Genomic DNA, 27,258 nt, shown 5'->3' with positions numbered 1-27,258 from the left:
GGGTGTGAGATGATATCTCATTGTGGTTTTAATTTGCATTTTCCTGATGATTAGTGATGTTGAGCATCTTTTCATATGCTGGTTGGCCATTTGTGTATCATCTTTGGAGAAATGTCTGTTGAAGTCCTTTGCCCATTGTTTAATTGGTTTTTGTTGTTGAGTTGTAGGAGTTCTTTATATATTCTAGATATTAATCCCTTGTCAGATATATGATTTGCAAATATTTTCTCCCATTCTTTAGGTTGCCTTTTCACTCTGTTGATTGTATCCTTTGATACACAGAAAATTTTACTTTTGATATGGTCCAATTTGTCTAGTTTTACTTTTGTTGTCTGTATGTTTGGTGTCATATCTAGGAAGTCCTTGCCAAAGCCAATGTCATAAAGCTTCTCTCTATGTTTTCTTCTAATTTATAGTTTTGGGCCTTACGTTCAGGTCGTTGATCCTTTTTGAGTTAATTTCTGTATATGGTGTAGAATGCCTGTAGTTTTGCCCTTCATATTCCTTTTTTTTGCCTACCATTACACCTGTTAGAGCTTGCATTCCTCCCCACAGGTTAAATTGTGCCCCAAATCATTGATATATTAAAAAAATCTATTTATTGAGAGACTGTTTTCCATGTTTTTAGCAAGTATTTCTAACATAATACCTGCTGTTTTTGTATAGTCTGAGAATATAGAAGAGGCAGTAAAACCTCAGGGAAGTTATTAAAGGCTTTCTGTTCAAAACCTTTTATATTGCCCCATACCATACAGTTGGCTTCTTATCTCATGTTTTTCCTCCACACAGCAATAGAATGCCCATTTTGCCCCATACATTGTGTTACCTGTCACTCCTGAAGAATAATTATCTCCTTCCTCCAGTCCTCTCTTTCCAAGTTTACATCTTATGTTTTATATATACATACACACATATAATTTTTCTTATTTGATTATAAGCTTGTTGAGGGACAAATCTTCATCTTACACATATTTGCATTCTCCATGGCATCCAGCACTTTTTCTTAAACTACATACCGGTAGGTACTAAAAATGTGTTGCATTGAATCTCATTTATATACAAGTATAATTCAATAATGTGTCACTAATCATGTAAGAAATTAGATTTATATAATGTAATTAGGTATATAATTAACACTCATCAAATATTTAATTACCTTTCAAACATTTAACATGTAAATATAGGAGGTTCTAATTATGTTGCACTGTACTAAGGTAAATAAATCTACTTATATTTTAATCTGATACGTAGGAATTCATAAATTTAGAACCTTAATGGAAAAATTGAACTAATCTTTAAATGTTGGCCTACAATTTAAATGAAAAAGACATTTTCTTTATCCTATATTGCTTTTAGTAGACAGTAAAGTACTTTGAAGTCAAGGACTTAATAGAGAAAATTATAACCCTATCTTGATATTCTTTTGCTCATTCCATTTGAGGAAAAATATGGTTTACTGTTTATTTCTTTGGGAACTACTTAATGTGCAATGGACCCAAAGTCCAGAGATAATGTAATGAAAGCATCTAACACAAAGCTATCATACAACAGAACTCTGATTTATTAACAGTAATACCCTCTCACTTTCTTCATTTCACCCAATGCATTCCTGAGCTCTTAAGAACACTAAAATGGTTTTCTGACCATAATCATTGTAACATCCAAATTGTTTTTCACTAAAAAGCCAAGAATTATAAGTTCTGACCTTATCATTACAATACAGTATTTTGTAATCAAAGTAAAAAATAATTTAAAAAAAAAAGGAAAAGAAAAAGCCAGATATTAGGCCTGTACTTTTTCTTCCTAATCTTTTATCTCCAAAAATTGCTACTAGAAGAAGTGAATTCTTCTGGGAGAAACCAAAGCTGGCTTCACAGAGACAGAGGTGGGCTTTGAAGGATGAATGGGAGTTCTGAAGGCAAAGAAGGATGGATCAGTTTTATTCTTGGAATGGCAAATATGGTGTAGCTAAAAAGCATTGCGATTGTGTGCATGGGGGTTAAAAGTGACTGGAGACGAAGTTTAAACATTGAGGGAAGTCAGATAGTGGAAAACGAATTGATCCTTGGAGTTACTCAGTGAGGTAACTACTATTATGATCTCCATGGGCGGGAGGGGTGGGGGGGGGGGGGGGGAGGGGTGAGGGGATTGGAGGGCAGTCGGTGACCACAGGATGGCCACGGGGTTTGAAAATTAATCTGGGGAACGTAATTTGGTGGTTTACCAGAGCGTAAGGGGGTTGGGGGGGGGGGGGATGAGGGTGAGGGGGATCAAATGTATGGTGATGGAAGGGGGAGCTGACTCTGGGTGGGTGAACACACAGTGTGATTTATGGATGATGTGATACAGAATTGCACAACTGAAATCTATGTAATTCTACTAACAATTGTCACCCCAATAAATTAAAAATAAATTAAAAAAAAAAAAAAGAAACAAACACGAAAGACTTTCTTACTCAGGACACATGCCTAGCAAGTGGTAGAACAGGAATTCAAACCATGATGATCTGGGCTTTTAACAACTATATTACAGAATGAAAGATAATACTGAGCCTTGTTTTTTAGGTGACTGAATGGGGCAAGCTGACTTTAACTGGAAGACTGGGGCATATTTACTAACTTGATCATAACTATTTAAAAATGTTGAGAATGTCACATTATGAAGCAATAAGGAATTATAGTTAGTACCCATATCACAATAGTTTTTCAAATGATTTTGCAAACATTTGAAAAGTTTTATAGTTAGTAAATTCCCATTAGACAAATTCATTCTCACAAATAGGAAAGCCTCTCCCACTGGAGACTAGTTTTATTATAATCTTGTGTTTTAATATTTTAAATTCTTGTCTCTGTTATACCACAAAGTAAGTAATCTTATCGTTTCCTTATTCCACATGTATTTTCTTTGAAAATGAAAGAACTTTTTTAATTCCTTATCATTGGTTGTTAACTTTTGTGCAATTTAGTATTGTTAATACAGGCTCAATATCAATTGATGTGGCAATTCTAAGTCATATTCGGTCCATTGGTAATAATTAATAGAGTTAACTAATTACACAGCATCCATTTGAAATTGTACACTTTCCATGACAAAAATTTTTTATATTTAAGGATGGGAAATGGGCAGAAAGACTAATACTGAAGATTTAAGACTAAAATAGCCAATAGTAAATTTCATTCTCTTATTGAACTATTTTTGCCACATTTCATAATAAAGTCTTTAATTACGGAATTTACCTTTATTCTTAAAATGAACTCTCAGGTGAGTTATATATCATTTTCATGTATCTTCATTGTAATTGTTCCACATAATTTTTGTATGTGGCCCACGTCACTTTATTTTGATACACAATTTATTCATGACATATTTTCTATTTGAAGTGATAATTTGATAGTTCCTTATACTCTGCTTTTACAGTATATTATAAATTTCAAAGATATAAAGTATTTTTCTAAATTTCTTCATTATTTATTAGACCACTTACAAGTAGTTATAGACATGTGTTTGCATGAGTATAGTAACATATATTCTAATGATATATGTGACTAAGAAATCCTACAAATTTATGGTTTCATGATTTATGAAACCATAATTTATGTTTATACATTTTGCCTCCCTAGCTTAGGATGTCCGTTTTTAGGCAGCCAATTTTAGATAAGAGCCTACCTATACTGTAAATCTCCCTTTATCGTCCTTATAAGTCAGGCTCTGTTTGATACTATTTTCTACCTATCAAAGGCACAGTACAGTATTTGGGGTATTTGCTATTTATGTGACTTAAAGACATAGCTTCAATATTATTTTATATTACTTTTAGGTGTACAGCATAGTGGTTAGACATTTATATAATTTAGGCAGTGATCCCCCTCCATAAGTCTACTAACCACCTGGCACCATACATAGTTATTACAATATTGACTATATATTACAATATTACAATATTCCCTATACTATACTTTATATCCCCGTGACTGTTTGGTAACTACCAATTTGTACTTCTCAATCACTTTACGTTTTTCACCCAGCTCCCCAACCCCCCTCCCATCTGTCAGCCATCATTTTGTTCTCTGTATCTATGAGTCTGTTTCTGTTTTGTTTGTTTATTTTTTTTCTTTAGATTCCACATATATATGTGAAATATAGCAATTTCACTTCTAGGTATTTATCTGAAGAAATCCGAAACACTAATTCAAAACGACATATGCACCCCTATATTATTTGTAGCAGCATTTACAATAGCTGAGATATGGAAGCAACCTAAGTGCCCGTTGCTGAATGAGTGGATAAAGAAGATGTGGTAAATACATACAATGGAATATTACTCAGCCTTAAAAAAGAATGAAATCTTACCATTTGTGACAACATGAATGGACCTAGAGGGTACTATGCTGAGTGAAATAAGTCAGACAGAAAGAAAAACCCCTCTTAATTGCCAACTGCAGGGGCTCTTTGTCCTCAGCCATTTTGAATCCTCTGTTACATTCGAAACTTTCCACTATGATTCAATCTTTCTTCCCTTGGCTTCTCTTCTCAAACATGTCTTCCTTGGTATTTTTTCTATTTTATTTACTGGCCCCTGTTACTCTGCCTGACATGTCTGTATTTTTCCCAAAATTGAAATAGTTTTATTGTTTTAAAAGTTACTAAAATAATATAAATTCAGTTAGAAAAATCCAAGAAATATAAAAAAGTACAAAAAGGAAGCAAAACAAAACAAAACAACAATCCAAAAGCCCACCCCCTAGAAATAATACTATTCTGAACAGAATAATAACAGAATTAATATTATAGACAGAATATTAATTTAATTGTGTGTTGTAAACCGACACATAATGATAACTAAATTACATATAAATGGAATTATGGTACATTTTTATCTTTTAAACTACTCTCTTTTCATTAAAAAATCAACATTTTTCCACATTAATATAGATATTATCTATTTTAATTGTATTCAGTACTTCACTTCATGGTTGTACAATACTTTATTTAACCAATCTCTTATCAATGGACATTTTATTTCTCATTTTCTCTTTTAAACAAACCTGCTATGAACATGACTGTATGTGCATCTCTGTGCACTTGTCATTCCTGATATAATTCTCAGCAGAAGAATCACTGGGTCAAGAAGTTATAAAGTTAAAATTTTGATACGTTTTTATACTATCTTCCAGATGATTGTACTGAAATATTCTGCATTAACATAATGTAAGAAATTCCATCTACTTCTTTAAACTTTTAACAATTCTCAACTATCTTTTTAAATGTTGGTTTGTTTCCACATGTGTCCTTGATTTTTTTTTCTTCTTATTATTCATCCTCTCCCTGGTTGATTCATTTCCTAGAAGTTACTTCTACCTACAAGTGCTTTAGGAGTCCATGTGAACTCCAGATGTGTCCTGTGGACCTTCATACATTGAATATAACTAAGGTAGACACACGAAAGAAAATGGATATGACGAAAGTTGAGATCATCTCATACAAATGTTAGTTGAGGAATATGCTAAGGGAATAGTTAGAACATGACTGCTAACTTAATGTATTTGAAAGATTGTTATATGGAAAATGAAATAGACTATCATTTTATGTTATTCAAAAATAGTAAAATTTTGTATGAGTAAAAAAAGCTATTTAAAGAACTTAATATTAATTTGTTAAAAGTGCCCTATTGGGTATGGCTACTTAGAAGTTTTTAGTTTTAGAAATTTTTAGTCAATTTCTTCAACTCCTGTTTATTTCACATGTTAAAATGAGAGGTTTAAGACAGGTGATCCTTTAAAGAATTTTCTAGCTCTAAATTCTGTGATTTTTTTTTATTTCGTGAAAATGGATACAAAGAAACAAAAAAGCTGGGATAGCAAAATTTATACCAGAGAAAATAGACTTTAAAACCAGGGATATTATAAGAGACCAAGAAAGACCTAGTAATCCCACTTTTGAGTATTTATCTGAAGAAACCCAAAATGCTTGAGGGGACCTGTGTATCCATATGTTCACTATAGCATTGTTTACAATGGCCAAGATCTGGAGGCAGCCTGGGTGTCTGTTGATGGAAAAATGGATAAAGAGGAGGTAGTACATATATACAATGAAATATTGCTTGGCCATGGAAGCGAATGATTTCTCGCCATCTGTGGCCGCATGGATGGACCTGAAGGGTATTGTGCTGAGTGGAGTATGTCACAGAGAAAGATATATGTAATGTGATTTCACTTATCGGGGTTTAGATTTATTGGGGTGATAGATGGGAGGGGTTTGGGGCAGGGTGAAAAAGGTGAAGGCATTAAAAGCACAAATTGATAGTTACAAAATAGTCATGAGGATGTAAAGTAAAGCATAGGGCAGATAGTCAATGATATGGTAATAACTATGTATTGTGCCAGGTGGGATCACTTCTTAAATTACATAAATGTTTAGCCAGGGGATCACTTCTTAAATTACATAAATGTTTAGCCACTATGCAGTACACCTAAAGTTAATATAAAATAATATTGAATGTAAAAAAAAAAACTAAAGAAATTAAATTCTGTGATCTTTAAGTAAACTTTTTAGAGTATGCCTTAAAATGTAAATTCCTTGTTAACCTTGATTAATATTTAAATACTTTGAAGTTTTTCATTTCTCTGACTGACAAGAAAAGTTTTAGTTTTAAATTTGAAAAGGACAGCTCACTCTGTATAAATGAAGGGTTTAAAAAATGTCCTATAAATTTTTCATGTCTCTTGAAAGCCACACAAACTTAATTCTATAACTTTCTTGAAGAAGAAAGTTGATGTAGAGTCGACATAGTAAAAAAAAAAAAATCAGCAAATATAAATTTTATTTATTTAATTTAAAAAACTCAATTACATTTGACATACCATGTTATATTTGTTTCAGGTGTGCAACATTGTTCTTAGACATTTGTATAACTTACGATCACTCCACTAAATCTAGTACTCACCTGACACCATACATAGTTATTACAATATTATTGACTATATTCCCTATGCTGTACTTTACATCCCTGTGACCAATTTTATAACTGCCAATTTGTACTTCTTAATCTCTTCAACTTTTTCATTCATCTCTCCAATCTCCCTCCCATCTGGCAATCATCAATTTATTCTCTGTATCTATGAGTCTGTTTCTGTTTTGTTTGTTTGTTTCTTTTGTTTTTTAGATTCCACATATAAGTGAAATCATATGGTATTTTTGTTTCTCTGTCTGACCTACGAGTATTTCACTTAGCATAATACCATCTAGGTCTATCCATGTTGTCACATATGGCAAGATTTATTTATTTATTTTTTAACAGAGTACTTAAATAGCATTTTATTTTTGATATTTAAATGAAACATACCAAATGTATGTAAAAATATAATATTGTTTAATATAATATTGTATTGCATCCTTCATTCTCAAAAATATGGACTAAGAGGAAACATCCATAAACTCTCAAATTGGTGAGAAAATTAATTTTCATTATATATAATATACATACACATACATATACATATATATATAAACTGAAACAAAAGAAGACTCAAAAAGTTGGCATTTTTCCTTGTAGTAAAAATGAAAGTTCACCTTATTTACTAAATTTAAAGAGCTCAAGTTTATCCTAAATTCTTCATGATAGGGAAAATATATATGCCCAAGTATGAGTGGAGATTTTCCCTAAAAAACAAATCTCTCAGAGAAAAGAGATTCACTTTGTTTTCCAGTCCTTACAAAGTCATTTCATCATTTATTTTCTTTTGCATTAAGTCCTGCTTGGAAAAGACAGGTGACATTTTAAAACATCTTCAATGAGGGCTAATCTGAGATACTTTAGAAATCTGTTGATAAAAAGCAGCAGGAAAGAGGAAAAGAGGGAAAATGCAAAGAATTGATGGAGTTATTTACTAATGCAAAGATGACTTTACTATTCAAAATATTGTGTAACATTATAAACAAACTTTTATAAGATAATATTTTCAAATGATAGAAAGATCATTAAAAACAAAAAAAGTCTGGGAATCTGTCACAGACAAAAGGAGCCTAAAGAGACATGACTAAATGTAATGTGGTATCCTGGATGAGATCCTGGAATAGAAAAATAACTTACAAGATCTGAATACAAATAATGGACGTTCGTTAATAATAATAAACCAATATTGGATTATTGTGACAAATGTACCATATTAACATATTGTGTTGATAATAGGGGAAACTGGGTGTGGGGTATAGGGGAACTCTCTACTATCTTCACATTTTTTTGTAGATTAAAAACTCTTTTAAAAAATAAATTCTATTTTAAAAAAGACAAAGTAGCTGATTGTGGAAATCATGAATATGAATATATTAGAAGTATGGAAAAAGCAACTATCCTCATGTGAATGGGTGGTTGTGGCTAAGAATAAAATTTCCAATGACATCATCAAATATGAATTCACCTCAGCTTGAGAGAAGTAAGGCTGTCTAGTTTGGATAACTACGTTAGAAGTCTAAGTGACCAGTGATGATGAAGACATTGTCATAACCTCATGAAGATGCTGAGATAAAATCTTTTCCTGAAATGAGGGCATGGGTAAAACTATTCTTCAAGGTTCAAACTTTTATTTTGGTTATTGAGTTCTCAGATTTTTACATTATTTAAAAAAACTAATTAAATAATCATGAAAGTAGTCTTTGTATGGACCAAGAATTGGGAATCAAAGATTCTGATTAATCCAATTGAAAAGAAAAATCAAATTTGAATTATGTTTTTATATAATGTGTAATTTGAAAAATATATATCCATAGAAATTAATAATACAAAAGCTTATATAATCAAATTGGCCAAAAGCTTTTTAAACTTTCTCAGTGATAAAATGTTTCACCTTGTATTTAGCTGATCTGTGTTCAGGCATCTCACGGTACTATGTTCAAGCATAATATGCAGTAAGTACATTCATCACACAGGAACCACGGTATATTGTGGAAGAAGGAAAACCAAAAACTAAAAACCAAAACGAAAGCACCAAGCAACAACATTCATTCAACAAATGTTTATTGAGCATCTTTGTACTAGACACTATTCTAGGCATTTAGGATACACAAATAAACAAGACTTCTGCCGTCGTGGAGCTTACATTTTAGAAAGGAGAGAAAGTCAGCAAACAATAAATGTAATAAATAAGTAAACACTGTTTATTACAAGGAACTATGTGTTATGGAAAAAGAAAAATTAGAATAGAATAAGGGTGATCAGCAGAGTTGTGGCAGGTGGGGGACGCAAGTGAGCAGGTTGCAGTGTTAAATGGGGTGGTCAGGATAGGCCTCACGAGGACACATTGGATCTGAAGTAGGTGAGGGAGTTTTCCGTACAAATGTATGGGGGAAGGGCATCAAATTATCTAGCACTATATTTAGGTTTGTATCCAAATAATTCCTCTAACAAAAGAACATCAAAGTACAACTTCCATTACCATAATAATATTAAAGCATCTTGCGTTTGGATTCAAATATTTCTACAGATCAATACATTCCTTCATACCTTTTTCACTTCATTTTTAAAATTCTCCTCCTCTTGACCCTCCAACAGCCTTCTCCTCAAATCAGCTATTTCCTTGTGTGCGGATTCTCCATACGGTGCCCACTATGTTTGCTCCTGCTTCAGCCGAATGTGGAACTGGTGCTCGTAATCACGGACTCTTTCTTTTTTAACAGACTGAAGTGAAGCAACTTCTCTCCACTGTCTTTTCGCTCCATCTACTACAGCCTCTTGCTTGGTATTCTCAGAGACTGTGGCAATGGCCTTAATATGCTCCATCACTGCCTGGGTTTCCCAAAGCTGTGTTTGAAGGTGTCCCAAATCACCATGTGCAGCATTTAACACTGCATTTTGCCTCTTCAGATCCTCTTCTTTAGCCAAATGTAACTCTTTAAATTTGGCTCTCTTTTAATTAAATTCTTGCTCAAGCTACTACTGTTCATGTAAAAGTCCTGCGTTATTATTTATTTTTTTCCAATTTTGCTACCCATTGCTGAAGAGAAATGTCAGCCTGCGAAGCCATCCAGCTGCTCCATGGCCAGGAGGCGGGCTTCAGGGAGAGGGGATGGGACAGGGAAGCCAGGATCCCAGCTCCCTGGGGTAGGGGTGGGGGTGGGGGGAGCTGAGGGGCAGAAAGAGCCTGGACCCAGCTGTGCTGCTGCCGCTGCTAAAGCTGAAGCTGACCCTGCCAGGGCCTCCTGCACAGAAGGACCCCTAATGCTGATCTCAGCCTCCTCATCCTGACAGCAGGGAAATACACAGTGCCAAGATTTCTTTACTTTTTACGGCTGAGTAATATTTCATTGTATATATGTACCATATATTCTTTATCTATTTATCCATCAGTGGGCACTTAGGTTGCTTCCATATCTTAGCTATTGTAAATAATGCTGCAGTGAATATAGGGGTGCATATATCTTTTCAATTAGTGTTTTGGATTTCTTCAGATAAATACCCCGAAGTGGAATTGCTGGGTTATAGGTAGTTTTATTTTTAATTTTTTGGAAAACCTTCAGACTGTTTTCCACGGTGGCTGCACCAATCTGCAATACCACCACCAGTGCACAGGGGTTCCCTTTTCTCCAAATCCTTCACAACACTTGTTTGTTGATTTATTGATGATAGCCATTCTGATAGGCATGAGGTGACATCTCATTGTGGTTTTCATTTGCATTTCTCTGATGATTAGTGATGTTGAGCATGTTTTTATTGGCCATCTTTGGAGACATGTGTATTTTGGTTCTCTACTCATTTGTTTATTGGATTGGTGTGTGTGTATGTGTGTTATGTTGTATGAGTTCCTTATATATTTTGGGTATTAACCCCTTATCAAATGTGTCATTGGCGAATATCTTCTCCCATTCAGTAGATTGTCTCTTTGTTCTGTTGATGTACAAAAACTCTAGTTTGATATAGTCACATTTGTTTATTTTTTCCTTTGTTTCCCTTGCCCAAAAAATATTAGTGGGAGCAATCTCAAAGAGTTTACTGCCTATATTTTCTTCTGGGAGTTTTATGGTTTCAGGTCTTACATTTAAGCCTTTAATCCCACCTTGAATTTATTCTTGTATATGGTGTAAGAAATAGATCCAGTGTTTTTTTTTTTTTTTGCATGTATCTGTCCAGTTTTCACAACACCATTTATTGAAGAGACTGCCTTTATCTCATTGTATATTCTGGACTCCTTTGTCATAGATTAATTAACCATATAGGAGTGAGTGTATTTCTGGGCTCTCTATTCTGTTCCATTGGTCTATATGTCTGTTTTTTTTTTATGCCAATATCATGCTGTTTTAATTATTATGGCCTTGTAGAACAATTTGATACCAGGTAGTGTAATACCTCCAGCTTTTTCTTCTCTCTCAAGGTTGCTTTGGATATTTAGGGTATTTTGAAGTTCCATATAAATTTTAAGGTTATTTGTTTTAGTTCTGTGAAAAATTCCATAAGTATTTTGACAGGGATTGCATTGTATCTGTAGATTGCTTTGGATACTATGGATATTTTAAAGATGTTAATTTTTCCTATCCATTTGCATGGTATATACTTCCATTTATTTGTATCTTCTTCATTTTCTTTCTTCAATGTCTTACGGTTTTCTGAGTACAGGTCTTTTATCTCTTTGGTTAAATTTGGTTAAATATTCGTACGTTTTATTCTTTTTGATGCAATTGTAATGGAATTGTTTTCTCAATCTATCTTTCTGATAGTTTGTTATTGGTGTATAAAAATGGAACTGATTTCTGAATATTAGTTCTGTATCCTACTTTACTGAATTCATTCATTAGTTCTAGCAGTTTTTTGGTGGATTCTGTAGGGTTGTCAGTACATAGTATCATGCCATCTGCAAATAATGACAGTTTTACTTCTTCATTTTCAACTTGGATGCCTTTATTTATTTTTCTTGTTTGATTGCTGTGGGTAGGCTTCTCCAGTACTATGTTGAATAAAAGTAATGAAAGTGGACATCCTTGCCTTATTACTGATTTTAAAAAGCTTTCAGCTTTTTGCATTGAGTATGACGTTAGCTATGGGTTTGTCACATATGACCTTTATTATATTGAGGTATGTTATCTCTATATCTACTTTGCTGAGAGTTTTTTATTACAAATGTTTTTATTAAAAATGGATGCTGGATTTTGTCAAACTTTTTCTGTATCTATTGATGTAATCATATTAGAATTCATTCATTTATTCAAGAAATGTGGAGGCTTACTATGTTCAAAGATAAAAAAACAGCAACACTGCTATTTCAAGACACAAAGTAATTTAGTTGCTATGGTTTGCTCAAGCCAGTGTTACAAACTTTTAAGAAATACATTTTTGAAAATATGTCACAGTATCTTCCAAACTAGTAAATTTCAAACTATGGCATTTTGACGAGCAACTTTAGCACTTTCAAGATTTCTATTTTCCATATAGAATAGTTACAGTCATGCTGCCTTTGTTTTGCAACGATTGCAAATATGGTCCTAAGGTCAGGTGACTATGACCAGTGCCGTTGTTTGCTTTTCTTTCAGCAAAACAACACAAGAAATGAGAGCAGGAGCCTAATAGTATCTGTCACACACACACACACACACACACACACACACACACACACACACACACACACAGAGAGACACTCACACCCTCTTGATCTCTTTTCTTTCTCTCTACTGCTTTTCCTCAGCAGAGAATTTCTGTTGGACTTGGAGTTTTTGAATATATCATGATAAAGGATACCTTGTTGTGTTTTCTGACTGTTAGAGTCTCCATGGAATTAAGGATTACATGCTTATTCAGCTTAATGTATTTGACCTTTTCCCCTGATTGACACATCTAAATAAAATGGCTGTAGCAACTCAGTAATTATGGATCAGCTGTGTTATATTCATTTCGTGGAAAAAGCACAGTTCTCTTCAAGAGTAGATAGCTTGGCCCATTCCCTACCAGCTAAATAAAAGAGAGTATTTTATCAGTGTTATTTTTAATCAGAGTGACGTTCCTTTCCATCCCCAAATGCATCTCTTTCCTTACTGCATTTTGTAAACCCTCAGTATACTGTGAGCACAGCAACTTCAAGAGTTGTTTCAGTATAAACCCTCAGTATACTGTGAGCACAGCAACTTCAAGAGTTGTTTCAGTACTGGTACCTCTTAGATGATGAAAATATTTGCAGTAATTCTGGACCTACTCAACAAGATAGTATCCATAAAATTCACATATCAAAAATCCAGGATTTGTTAGCAAGATTTGTGCTCAGAAAGCAATGTTAACTTTAATTGAACTCTGTTTTTCTAATGGGGAAATTGTATTTTCCCTTAACTGACATACAGGTAAAATTTGAATACATTTTAGTGTTCTGTGCTTATCTCAAAATTTTTTTTCTTTTAATATCCCTGTTCCATTCTTACTAATGTTTTCAACATATATTCATATTTCAATGATCTGTATTGTTATTACTTTTTAAATTTTTCATGTAATATAAAGTTAGTTCTTATAGACCATCTGACTAATTTAAAAACTTTTCACTTGAAAGGATTCTTACTTTAAATTTTTGGCTTTTATTTATCATAAAATAAAAATTATTCCCTATACGATCTTGAAAAATAATTCAGATTAGTTTTAATAATTGTCAAGTTGTTTCAGAACAATGACATTTGTTATTAAGTTTCTTGAATTCTTTTTCTACTTACATGATATCTACCAGGATGGAAAATTCAATTTTGGATATAATCTTATAGGAAAAGTTTATGGTAATATTAACCTGGAAATGTTATTTACATACTGTTTTCCACAAGATCCAACATTATTCTCTATTTCCTTAAGCCAGGGTTATTATAGTGGGGATTAGAAAAGTTGTCAATATAGAGATAAGGGGAAGACAATGAAATAAGATAGGAAAATTTTATTTTGCCTTCATATTCATTTAAAACATTGAAGGAGAGTAGAATGAAGGTGAAAGTGAACTAACAAGTATGAGTGTCTACTGTATAACAGACATCAGGTTCAACATTTTCTATTTATTATCTCATATAATCTTTGTAGACTATCTCCTAAACCCATTGATAAGTTTTTAATATTTATGTTTATTAATTTTGTCCTAAACGCAAACATAAGGTTTCTGGATCAGAGGCTGACTATTTTATTACTGACAGCAATAGCTATATTTGTCTCCATGCCCCATTCTTCCCCTTTAGGGTAATGTGATGAGAACCAGCTAGATGGTTATAGACACAGGACGGGAGCCCTAAGATTGTGAATCTGGGAATTTATATAGGAATTGTTATATAGCTAGCTTTTCCTCTCCTGACAGAGGGACAGAAATCTTTCCTCCCTTATGTAACTAAATCTCACGGAAGAGAAGAGAAAGGCCCCGAGTTTAAATCTCTTTGGAGTATAAACCAGTAGCTCTGGGGCTATGTTATCTTTGAGATGTAAACACATAAATCTGGGAGATGTGTCTATGTTTCTTTGAAGATCTCAATTCAGTTAATGTTTAACTTTCAAAGCTTGTCCTTTAACTTAGGTTCCAGTGTTCTTCACTTTAGAAGTCTCTAACCATGCAAAGACATGAAAATATTTTCTCTATGGTTTAATAACCATCAATTGTGGCAGTTTCAGTACTGTTACTATGAAATTTGTGATCATTAGCTTTGTTTCCATTCTTAATTTTCTTAACGTGTTTAGTAGTAGCACAATGCATCGTTATGTCCGTTATCTATATATTTTACTTAAAATATCATCTCTATTTATATGAAGATTTACAAACTCAATAAAAATTTATTGAGCACCAAGAACTATCAAGCACTGTTCTAAACACTTGGAATACAATAGTGAACAAATCAAAGATCGCTGCTTTTCTTAAATTTAAAAACTTTGGGGAGAAACAAGATATTAAACACTAAACACAATAGGTAATTTACATGTTATGTAAGTGCTATAGGAAAACTAAAAGTAGAGGAGAAAGAGGGGCACGAAGGGTCAGAGAGAGCAGGGTGTAACATGAAGTAGGTATTTACTGTAGGAAGGCGAAATATAAGCAACGACTTGAAGGAGGTGAGGCTTTAGCTAAGTAGGATGAATATTTCAGGCACTGAAAAAAGACAGTGGGAGGTTCCCAGGGTCGCAGTGAGACTAGCAAGGAGGCCTGTGTGGCAGCAGAGGAGACCATGTCAGGAGCTAACAGGGATGGGGTGTGCAGGTCACAGGGGGCTTTGTAGAGCATTAGAACAACCTTGGCCTTTACTCTGAGTGAAACGGGGTGACATTAGAAGGTTTAGCTGAGGAATGACATGGTCTGTTTGCATTTCAAGACTACACTGGCTGCTGTGTTTAGAACAGACTGTAGGGTCTAAAGGTAGACACAGAAAGTCACGTCAGGAGGCTATTGCAATAATGGAGGTTGGGTATGATGTGGCCCTGACCAGAGTGGTGAAGTGAAATGATAAATGGACTAATTCTAAATATATTTTGAAAGTTATCCAACAGATTTCCTGTTGGATGGGTTGTGGGCTTAAGAAAAAGAGAGGGGTCTAAAATGGTTCCCAGGTTCTTGGTCTGAACAAGTAGAAAAATGTTTTGTGGTCAACTGAGATGGACAAGATTGTAGGGGAGAGGTTTATTGGAAGGGGTTCGGATGAGGGAGATTGGGAGTTCAGTCCTGATGGTGTTGATTTTAAGATGTCTTTTAGACATGCAGTGGCAGTGTCAGGTAAGCGGTTGGGTATGCCAGATCGGAGTTGGAGAAAGAGCTTTGAGCTGGAAATACAAAATTGGCAGCTGCCCACACATAGACGGTATTAGGGCAGGTTTAGGTTTTATGGGCCCGAAGCTTATGTAATTTTGAAGGTTCTGTAAGAAAAATCATTAAAAATTTGCATATCAATTAGGTATAGAGGTGAATGTTTCTTTACAATGGGACAAATTAGAATAAATGCTTATTTGGAAATTGATAAAAAACACAAAATTATAACATTTGGAAAAATAATGCAATATTTTTAACTAAGTGCCTGACATATCTCTGTAATACTTTTTCTCCTACATTTTGACCTCTAATGCCAAGCATTTTGAAATATTATCTTCTGCTGAGAATATAGAAAATTAATGCAGTCTTTCCTCTATCATGGTTAATTGAAATTTATTTTTTATTAATGATAGTCTAGAAAGGTTTCTTTCTTCTTTACAATTTATTGACAATTTCATGAAAAATTTCAAGGTGGTCTTGAAATGTAACAAAACTTCTGTCAAGCTTCTGGCATATATGACCTATAAGATTTGGAAGAATTTTTCCAGAGACTAACTTTGACTCTATATAACTGAAGCCTTGCTTCTTCTCCACTACCCACATACTTCCAGTGCTGGGCAGATCATGTTACCTCTGCGTATTGTGAACCTTTAGTTTGGCACAGTTGATGCTAGGAGAATTCCTGGAAGCTACTCCAACTTCAGGACAGCTAACAATAACTTACTCAAATATGGAAGTGTCTGTGAATCACATAAATATGTTACCAACGTAAATATATCTCCAACTCTACGTCCTTGTAGTTTCCCAAAATGTCCATGGACACGCAAGTGCTCCCCAACATGAAGGTGTCTTCCATTCACAAATCTTCCAAAAGTATATGACCCTGAGAACACAGTGCTAGACCTCTGCTGACTTATATATAATATACTCACCCATACAAATGTCTCATTTGCTTATGCTTTTGCTTTCTCATAAAATAAATTTCTTTCTAGCTACTCAGTTTTATGAATATCTACAAATCTTGACTTTTTTTTAAATTAAAAGACTTTATATTTTAGAGAAATTTTAAGTTTGCAGAAATTATGCAGAAAGTCCAATTATGCTTCCCTCCCCCCTGCACACAGTTTTCTCTATTATTAATATTTCGCATCAGTGCAGTACATTTGTTACAATTGATGAGCCAATATTAATAGGTTATTAGTAACTAAAGTCCATAATTTACATTAGAGTTCATTCTTTGTTTTGTATATTTCTACATACAGAAATATATAAAACCACATACAAGGTTTTGACAGATGTATTACATTACCTATCCACCCTTACAGTATCATGCAGGATAGTGTCACTTCGCTAAAATGCCCTGTGTTCCACCTATTCATCCCTATTTCCTCTTCCCAAGTCCTGGCAACCTCTGATATTTTTAGTGTCTTTATAGTAGTTTACCTTTTCCAGAATGCCATATTGTTGGAATCCCACATAAGTACAGCTTGTTCACTGACTTCTTTCACTTAGCAACACGCATTTTTATTTCCTCTGTCTTTTTATGGTTGATAGTTCCTTTCTTTTTATTGTTGAATGATACTTCTTTGTATAGATGTCCCACAGTTTATTCATTCACATATTAAAAGACATCTTAGTTGTTTCTCACTTTTGACAATTATGAATAAAGCTACTAGAAACATTTGTGGGCAGGATTTGTGTGGACATTGGTTTTGAACTCACTGGGGCAAATACCTAATGAGTAAATTAAGTATTGAGATTAGAATCTAGACACAGATCTCATACCTTTCACAAAAATTAATTCAAAATGGATCATAGGACCTAATGTAAAACACAAAATTATATAACTCCAAGAAGATAACATAGGAAAAAATCTAGGTGAACTTGCGTTTAGTGATGATGTTTTAGATATAAAATAAAAGCGTAATCCATGAAAGAAAAATTGATAAATTGAACCTCTTTAAAAGTAAAACTTCTGCTTTGTGGAAGACACTGTTACAAGAAGGAAAAGGCAAGCCACAGACTTGGAGAATATGCTTGCAAAGGACATATCTGATAAAGGACTGTTACGTAAGATATTCAAAGACCTCTTAAAATTCAATAACAAGTAAAAACAATCCAATTACAAAATAGGAAAAGATCTGAACAGACATCTCACTAAAGAAGATATTCAGGTAGTAAATAAACATATGAAAGAATATTCAACATCATATGTCATTAGGGAATTGAAAATTAAAACAATGAGTTACCACTGCACACCTATAAGAATGGCTAAAATCCAAAACACTGACAAAACCAATTGTTGACAAGAATGTGGTACAACAGGAACTCGCATTCATTACTGGTTGGAATGAAAAATGTTACCGCCACTTTAGAAGACAGTCTGCAGTTTCAAACAAAGGTAAGCATAAACTTACCATATGATCCAGCAATTACATTCATAGTTATTTACCCAAATGTGGCTTGACTTTTTAACCAGCCCTGAAAGATTCTGCCTCAGAAAATTCCGTCAGCCTGGTCTTCCTTCCATTTAATACCTTCAATACATCAGTTCAGCTGTGTGTGTTTTGGTATCTACTTCTTACCTGATTATGTTTGAATATGGTTTCAGATTAGCCTTGGCTTGGCAACTTCTTAGGATGTTACTTTGGGCCCTTGCCCATCAGGTCCACATTCTACAAACAAAAGCAATATTCACTATACCCAACGAACCAGGCCCTCTGAACTTGCCAGACAGTTCCATGGTGCCCCTTATCTTTGTTTGTCTAGGAATGGTTACCTTAATCAGTAGTTGTTGGGAACCTTTGCAATCTTTAAGGTTTAGCTCAAGAACCCCGTCTCTGTAAAGCCTTTATTTGCAACTCTAGGAGCTATTCATTGTCTAAATGTCCTCAATTTTTATTTATTTCCCCATGCACTGAAAATGCTTTCAAGAAGGTTACAGATAAATATTAATTTTCAACTGTGATGGCTAGTTTTAGTCTTAATCTTGTTTGACTCTTTTATAGCATGTTAACTGGTAACTACTCCCTTCTTGAAACTCTCCTTCTTTGCTTTCTTTTTAAATTTTTTAAATTGTGAAATGAAGCATACATATAGAAAAGTGCAGGATGCTAATGTATAAAGTTTAATAAATATTTTAAAGCAAAAACTAATATCAAGAGACAGAACATTTCTAACACCCAGAAGCTCCTCATGTGCTTCTTTCCAATCATAACTCTGGCTCTCCTTTATGCCAGAAGTAACAATTATTCTGACTTTTGTATTGCTCTTTCTCTGTGTATGTATCCTTGAACAGTATATTTTAGGTGTTCTTTTTCTAAAGCTTTGTAAAGGAGATTATACTTTTTTTTTTTTTTTTGCTCACTAGTATGTTTGTGAGATATACCTTTGTTGTATATATCTGTAGTTTTTTCATTATTGCTGCATATATCCTATTGTATGAGTACACCCTATTTTATTAATATATTCTATTGGGTTCTATTGGGTTCTAATATATGGAATTTTGGGTTGTTTTGAGTGTTTTGTATTTATAAGCAGTGCTGCTTTAAACATTCTCATGTATGTCATATAAATATAAAGGAGAATCTGGTGAAAATTGGATAGGCTTTGAGACGCCTGGATAGCTTGTGCATTTACTGAGATAGGTGATAGATAGTTAATACTTGGGGAGCAAAGAAAAGGATGAATTCCATGGACATGTTGAGTTTGACATGCCTATGGGAAGGATCTCTAAGTAATTGTGTTTAATAGGTGAATGGATCGATATATAGATCTGAAGTCTGAGAGAAAGAGAGAGAGATCTGGTGTCATGATGTAGGTCTCAGAGCCCACAGTAGATAATAATACATGTCTGTCTATCTATCTATCTATCTATCTATCTATCTATCTATCTATCTATCTATCTATCATCGTCATCTATCTATCAAACCTGTCTATGTGTATTGGTTGAAACCATGAGATCAAAGACAGTACTGGGGGTCCCAACTTTGAATGAAAACTAATAGGAAAAAACTAATATGGACAAAACGAAGGAGGAGGGAAGAAGGCCAAAAGAATGTTAAATCGTAGAGAAGAGAATGGTCAATGGTATTCAGTCACAGGTAGAAACAGTAGAGCTGAAAAAACTCCACAGGGTTTGGCATTACTGGAGACCTTGGTGAATTCTGGTTTATTAGATGCAGTGATTGTTTCACATACTTAACTGTGAAGGGAAGGGAACTGATGAAATAACTGGTTAGTTGAAGATGGGTAGGAAGTAGAACAATTTTTTTTTTATGAGAAGAGTATAATTATAAACTATGGGGGAGTAAACACAGATTATTAAGACAGTTAATAAACTAATGGTGATTATAAAATATATAACTAAATAATTAGTATTGTAAATGTATGTGACAGACCTGTGATATACTTATATAGGTATAGTAAGGACCAAAATACAGTGCCAACCCCAAGATTTACACACACCATAAACACTCAAAAACTATGTGCTGGATTGAATTAGATTGAGTTTCCATTACGTGTAAATCATCATCTTCTGTGCTCTGGAGTAATTTAGAGTTTAATTTGTGCTTTTAATTCTGATGAAGGTCATCGGACACTATTTATTGGAGTTCATGTTCCCCTGGGAGGAAGAAAGAGCCATCGACGTCACAGGCATCGTGGTCATAAACACAGAAAGAGAGACAGAGAGAAAGACTCGGGATTAGAGGATGGAAGGGAGTCACCTTCCTTTGGTAAGAATCTTTCTCCTTGTTTTTTTTTTTAAATTACATTTATGACTGTAATAATATTGTACTTGTTTGTGTGATCCATAATTAGCAGTAATGCCTCATACTCATAAAATTGTTTATATTTTTATAAAGTCTGTTGGGTTGAACAGATTGGGGAGAAGTGGGAGAGCGAAAGTTTGATTTTTATTTTTCTGTTGTGCATCTGCTCTGTGAAGGTGAGAATTGCCTTAGATTTGTGATTGACATAACCAAGAACCAGGCTTCCAGTTCTTCGAACTTCCCATCTCCTCTGCCCTCCTCCTTCACTGAACCCAGCTCACCTACTCATCCATACTTACTCCACCTCTGAAGTCATTCATGCACTCACCTGCTCTCTGACCACAACTTCTCTTCTTACTTGCTTGTGCAATTACTTGACTGCTTGACCTCTTTATACTTTTTTCTGTCAATGTAGTAATTTTTATTTTCTTATCCTACTCTGATTTCATAGTCTATAATTTTAGTAACACTTTTGCTCATATTCTAAATACCTTAGGTCCTCTATTTTAGTTTTAATCATACATTCACCCCCATTTTAAAAAGCATACTTTGTTGGGGTTTCTCCATGTCCCTGCTTTCTCCCTGTCTCTGCTGGGCATAGCCATTCAGCAGGGCAGATTGTAACTATTTAAATGCATGACTCAAATGGAGCTTCAACACCTCCTGGCAATTCTATTTCATTTCTTTGATTTTTGCAAAAAGTATTTTTCAACCTTCTTCACCATTCTCCAACATCCCTCCATTCACCATCACTTAACAGATGTTTTCTACTTCAGAAGGAAAATATATCACGAGAAAGAACTCACTCGACTTCTCTCCTGTTAAATATACAAACATATATGCCTATATCTGCAACTTCCCTTTTTTTCTCTTAATACAATAAGGGAGTTTACTTTTCAGTTGTGTTTAAGTTCTGTTGTTTCCTACCAGGAAAATTATAGAATTTATAATCTAGTTGACCTCTTTCTCTCACCTGGATTATTCTCATTATCTTTTAAATGAGATAAAGTCTCTCCTATTTCAAATAGTCCCACAATCTTCCTCAAACCCACACCCCCCTATTCAGCTGTATTCGATATGAAGTAAGTTAACAGCATATGAAGTTTGAGGTAACAATTTTAATTTTAATACTCTATAGATATTGCTTTATTCAATATCTGTTTAAGTATTGAGAAGTCTATAATCTCTATGTTCTTTTCATTTTTTAAGTTTATGTCTTTTAAGCTTAAGTGCTTATAGACGTTTTTCTGTGTCCTCTTAATTAGGAAAACTTGCTAAGATAAGCCTAATGGTGGGTATATTAAAAAGACTTTTTAATCTGCCTACACTGATATTTTTCCATTAAAGAACATTTTTCTATTTTATCTGATTCTGTTCCATTTACTTTGGTCTCTTCTTTGTGAATTAATTATCTGCATGTTGGATTTATGATATCTGTTCTTTGTCCTTTTCCTTTGTAGCTTAGAGTTAGTCTCTCATATTTGTTTGATTACCTGGAGCATCAGTTCTGCATTTCACTACTTCTATTAGGGATTTTGATTTTGCTATTGCATTTTTAATTTTTTTACATTTTTTTCTTATCTCATTATATTTTCTTTACATTTCCTCCTATTCTTTCCTAATTAATTTTTGTTTTTCTGCTTGGAAGAGTCTTTTTTAAATTTTGTTTGTTTGTTCATTCATTCATTCATTCATTCATTTATTAATTAATTAAATTTATTGGGGTGACAATGGTTAGTAAAAGTACATAGGTTTCAGGTGTACAATTCTATAATGCACCATCTATATATCACCTTGTGTGCTCACCACCCAGAGTCAGTTCTCCTTCCATCACCATACATTTGACCCCCTTTACCTCATGTACCACCCTCCTCCCCTTCCCCTCTGGTAACCACTAAACTGTTGTCTGTGTCTATGATTTTTGTTTCTTTATTTCTTTGTCTTGTTTCTTTGTTGCTTTCAATTTTATATCCTACATATGAGTGAAGTCATATGGTTCTCAACTTCTTCTGTCTGACTCATTTCGCTTAGCATAATAGTCTCAAGATTCATCCATGTTGTTGCAAATGGCACTATTGCATCTTTTCTATGGCAGTAATAGGCATAAGAAAACTGCCTATTACTGCCTTTACTTGTGGCAGTAATAGGCAGGAATAGAGTAATATTCCATTGTGTATATATATATATCACATCTTCTTTATCCAGTCATCTATCGAAAGACACTTTGGTTGTTTCCATGTCTTGGCCACAGTAAATAAAGCTGCAGTGAACATAGGGGTACATATATTTTTATGTTTTTATAGTCTACTGAGAAATCCCACTATTTTTGGATATTTTCTTTTGATCCCGAAGTAGACAATTGTCAGAGGTATGATCTACCTTTGGGCCATCTAGATTTTTTGAGTTTCCGTTGATTTGTAGTACTTTTATAGCCTCTCATTTTTTTCCCTTTTTCCTCATCTTTTCATGGGGCAGGGTTATCCGTGCTACATAGGTCCAGCTGTATCCTAAGATTGCTTAGAAAGGCACTGCCATCACAGTGCTCCTTGTCTCCATCACTGTGTATAGTTAAGGGCATCAAATTTCCCGAAATACCATGAATTTCTGCCAGAGGTAGAATGAGTGTTGGTGAGGCGTGTGTAAAGAAAAGTACTCTGGATATCCTGCACCAGCCTGATAGAAAGATGGTGGTCTCTGAGTCTGTGGGTGGACAGTCGAGCTGTGAAAGTGTCCCCCATGTTTTCAGGTGTTATGTGAGGTAGAATCTGGGAGTGTAATAAAGAGACAATTGGGTAGATTTTTCTCCCTCCAGTTCCATCTGCTTATAGTTTGTTGAGACCCCCTCTTACTTAGACTCTGGGATTGGATTATTTGTTGGATTAAAATTTAATGGTTACTTTGAGTTTTCATCATTTTGAAAATTATTTGAGAAAACATATTCATGTCATCTTAGAAACAAAAATAAGTTTGTTCCATCTGCGTCTGTCATCTTTTCCTCTTTTTTCCCCCATAGCTGGATGCATTATGTCAGTTTTTCCAGAACAGTGGTTCTCAGCATTGACTTTACTAGGAAGTTTAAAAAAATATATTTCATGGCCAAGCCCCATACCAATGAGTCTCTGTGGGTGGGGCACAAGCATAGGTATTTTTTTAAGGTACCCCACGTGATTCTAATGTGCAGCTAAGATTGAGATCCACTGTCCTAAGAACCATGCTATTCAAAGTGTGGTCCACAAGCCAGCAATATTAACTTCACATTCGAACTTGCTAAAAATGCTGAATCTTAGGCCCTACCCCAGACCTCTTGAATTAGAACCTGTATATTGATAATTTAGGTAACTTATGCGTACATTAAAATTTGAGAAGCTCTAGAATATTGCTTGTCAAAACCTTGTTGCACATTAGTATCATCTGAGAAGCTTTAAAAAAATATTGATGCTGGGCTCCACCCTCGAAGATTTTTATTTAATTAATCTTAGGTGTTTCCCTAGGCACTGATATTGTTTTAAAGTATTCCACGTGATTTAATATCCATCTAGGAGCAAGAACCATTGATCCAAGAAGTATTTGCCTCTTTATTTGGTGAAACTTCGAAATAAGTCAGGTGGCCTAGATTTTCCCTCTGATGTGTCAGCCTCTTATTCTGGATACCACCAACCTTCTTCTTTCCAGAACCATCTGAGTATCTTTATTGACATTTAGACCTAAGATCTCTTATATCAAGGACAAATGCTTGGTGCCCTGGTGGTCTCTAAGCAGCAGAACTTCCTAGATTTTACTTTTATGTGCTTCTTTAGGACTAATGATTTGCCTTTATTCCTATTCCACAGTCAGTTCAGGTGCCTTGATAATCAAGTACTCAGTCACATGCTGAGACGGAAACCAAGTTATAAACACTACCCCCCTTGATTTGGGCTTTGATTTTCTGCATAGTGATAATATATGAAATTACTGTGCTGAAGGCGTCAGAGAAATTATCTGACCACTTAGGATACGTATTTTACTTGGAAGGATTTCAAAGAAAATCTTTTTAAGATATTCCTGCAGGTGCCTTCAAATTCTTAAGAATTCAACTTCCTAAGATGCATAGGATAGAGGAGGATGTGAGGAAGCTATAGGTCCCTCTGTTGGGATCCTAGAGGTTTTATATTGTAAATTGGAGTATGGATCTATGAAGATTTGGAATAATTTGGGCCCATATTTCTGGAGTAAGCATAATTTAACAAAAAGATTCTTGAGGGAATGTTTGAATTTTGGAACTCACTCTTAAAAAGTTTTGTCTCTCTAATATACAAGAAACATGGGCGGATTCCCACTTTATTTTAAGACCTAATCAGTGTTGTTAGAAAGAAGCCTGGTTATGTTAGTGCTGCATCCAGGAAAAAGTCAAAAGAGATTATGTTTATGTCACAGGCCTGTAATGGCTGGTTCTAGGCCACCAAATCCATAGTTAGAATATGATTCCTGGGTGAACCCAAAGATTCACTCAGCTTTTTGACTGTGTGGTAGTGTGATGGTAATGCTTTGATTATACAAAACCTTTTGATGCCCATAAATACATTCAACTTACTTTTATTACTGCAGTTAATAAACACAATCATTTGTATAAGAATGTGATGATTAATTACTTTTCTTCCTATTGTACCCATTTCCCTGATAACAAAAACCTGCTAAAATTTTGCACCTTGTTACTTTTAATGTCATCTTGTGTAATTTGAAATTATATTTTCAACTGGGAACATGGATGAGTTGTTTAGAAATGATACATTTGAAGGATAAACTTGAAGTCAGTGAAAATATGAAAGATACTGAGGGAAATTCAGAATCTTTTAATGTTGATTTAATCCTCAGCTTCCCAACAAAGAATGTAACAGGAGAGATGATACAAGTATGTAAATTAAATTAGTTAATCTGTAAGCGATAGAAATAAATGTAAAAAACATAGACTCTATTAAATGTTTGTTTAAAATATGGTACTCAAAAGTACTGTATAAATTGGCACAACCCTGGGATTACATTTAGGATTTTTTCAATCTTGTGGTAAATTGTGCACGCACTTCAGGAAAAATGAAGCAATTATAGAAAACATGACTTCAAAAAGCTGTTTTTTGATGGACAATAGCTTTCTGTTCCTGTTTAACTTCTAGTTGGCTGATATATAAGAATATTAATGTGTTTTTAAAAATTACTTTAATATAAAGTATAACTTAAGTATTTATAATTGTTAAAACATAAAAACATAAAAGAATGTACAACTCAAACATCTGTGTAACTCCCATCTTGGCTCACACTCCAGAAAACCCCCCTGTGCTCACTCCCAGTCACTACACTTTCCCCACTCCCCAAAGGATCTCTAGCCTGTCTTACACTGGGTGTTTTTTCCAGTTTTTGAACTTTGAATAAATGAAATCCTACAGGAGGTATTTGTTTGTGTCTTGCTCTGTTGCTCAATATTGTGTTAGTAGGATTCACCAATGTTTTTGGCTGTAGCTTTGGTTTATTCATTTTCATTGTTGTGTAGTATTTATTTACTTGTATACACCATGCATTCCACTATTGATGGACATTTAGATCATTTACATTTTGAAGCTAGTATGAATAATGTTGCTGTGAACATTTTTGTATGTTTCTTGGTATACAAGTATATTTCTCATACCTTGAAATTATTTATTGCTGAATTGTAGGGTATGCATATTTTCAACTTGAGTAGATAATGCCAAACAATTTTCCAAAGCAGAGTATATATTTACACTTTTACCAGGAAATTATGAGGGCTAATGTTTTATATTCTTCTCAATGTTTGGCAATTTCATTCTTTTAACATTAGCCATTCTGGTAAGGTGTGTAATGGCATGTCATTGTTTTAATTTACATTTCTTGATTACTGATGTGGTTGAGCAACTTTGCATGTGTTTTTTGGCCATTTGGATAGCCTCTTCTATGAAGTACCTTTCTAAGTCTATTTTTTTTTTCTGGGTAGTTTATTTTTTTACTGTATTGTATAAGTTCTTTATATATTATGGACATAAGTCTTTTGTTGCATTTATATGTTTCAAATATCTTCTCACTTTTGTGGTTTGTCTTTTCACTGCCTTAATGGTGTCGTTTGATGTGTTCACAGATCCCAAAAGAGGCTGCTAAGAGACTGAGATCTTTATTCTCTAGTGCACTTACCTCTACACTATTATTTATTTCCATTGTGTTTTAGTAAATATAAAAACAGACCCTTATCATGATCTGCCATTTTCTTGACTATGGTTTGTACTGCAATGCTCTATGTTCTCGGATACCTTCTTAAAAATAGGTAAAATACCTATAAACATGGGAGAAATATTGATGCTTATAAAATTCTTTCTGATTTGGATGGTACTGTAATTTACATGAATTATCATACAATTTAAAAGTTCATAGACATGAACAAATATTCACTGAATAACACATTTTAAACATTTGCTGTATCGAAACATAATCTGATTCCCTGTTTAAGATGTTAAAGGTATGTTGGTAGGATGATTGTGAAAAGACTTGTGAGCATAACATAATACCTATAAAGTCAATTCTACTTTAAAGAATGAAAATCCAGATACAGAAAGCCATATGTCATTTTGACCCATATAAAATAACACTTTTCCTTGAATAGATAATTCCACTTGAATGAATCATAATTTCCTATACTATTTCTGTTATCATTGTATCTTAGAGAAGTCTTTTAAAAACCTGCTACCATACCTCAGACTTTCAAGTCCTCATTATTTATAACT

General features: G+C 33.9%; 1 protein-coding gene and 1 pseudogene across 12 annotated transcripts in view; one reads left to right on the top strand and one right to left on the bottom strand.

Moving 5' to 3' along the window:
- SLC4A10 (solute carrier family 4 member 10) overlaps positions 1-27,258 on the top strand; it is a 260,771-nt gene that overhangs the window by 98,519 nt on the left and 134,994 nt on the right. For all 12 annotated transcript variants that reach the window (XM_033111856.1, XM_033111854.1, XM_033111848.1 and 9 more), the window contains exon 3: positions 20,315-20,461. In XM_033111856.1, coding sequence (XP_032967747.1) covers positions 20,315-20,461 — 147 coding nt within the window. The remainder of the gene's footprint in view (positions 1-20,314; positions 20,462-27,258) is intronic.
- Positions 8,023-10,019, bottom strand: LOC117025912 (rab GTPase-binding effector protein 1-like; annotated as a pseudogene).

This window comes from Rhinolophus ferrumequinum, chromosome 8 (assembly GCF_004115265.2).
Source record: "Rhinolophus ferrumequinum isolate MPI-CBG mRhiFer1 chromosome 8, mRhiFer1_v1.p, whole genome shotgun sequence".
NCBI classification, from domain to species: Eukaryota; Metazoa; Chordata; class Mammalia; order Chiroptera; family Rhinolophidae; genus Rhinolophus; species Rhinolophus ferrumequinum.
Note: the sequence above shows the minus strand (reverse complement) of the source record. Positions and strands in the feature narration are given on the sequence as shown.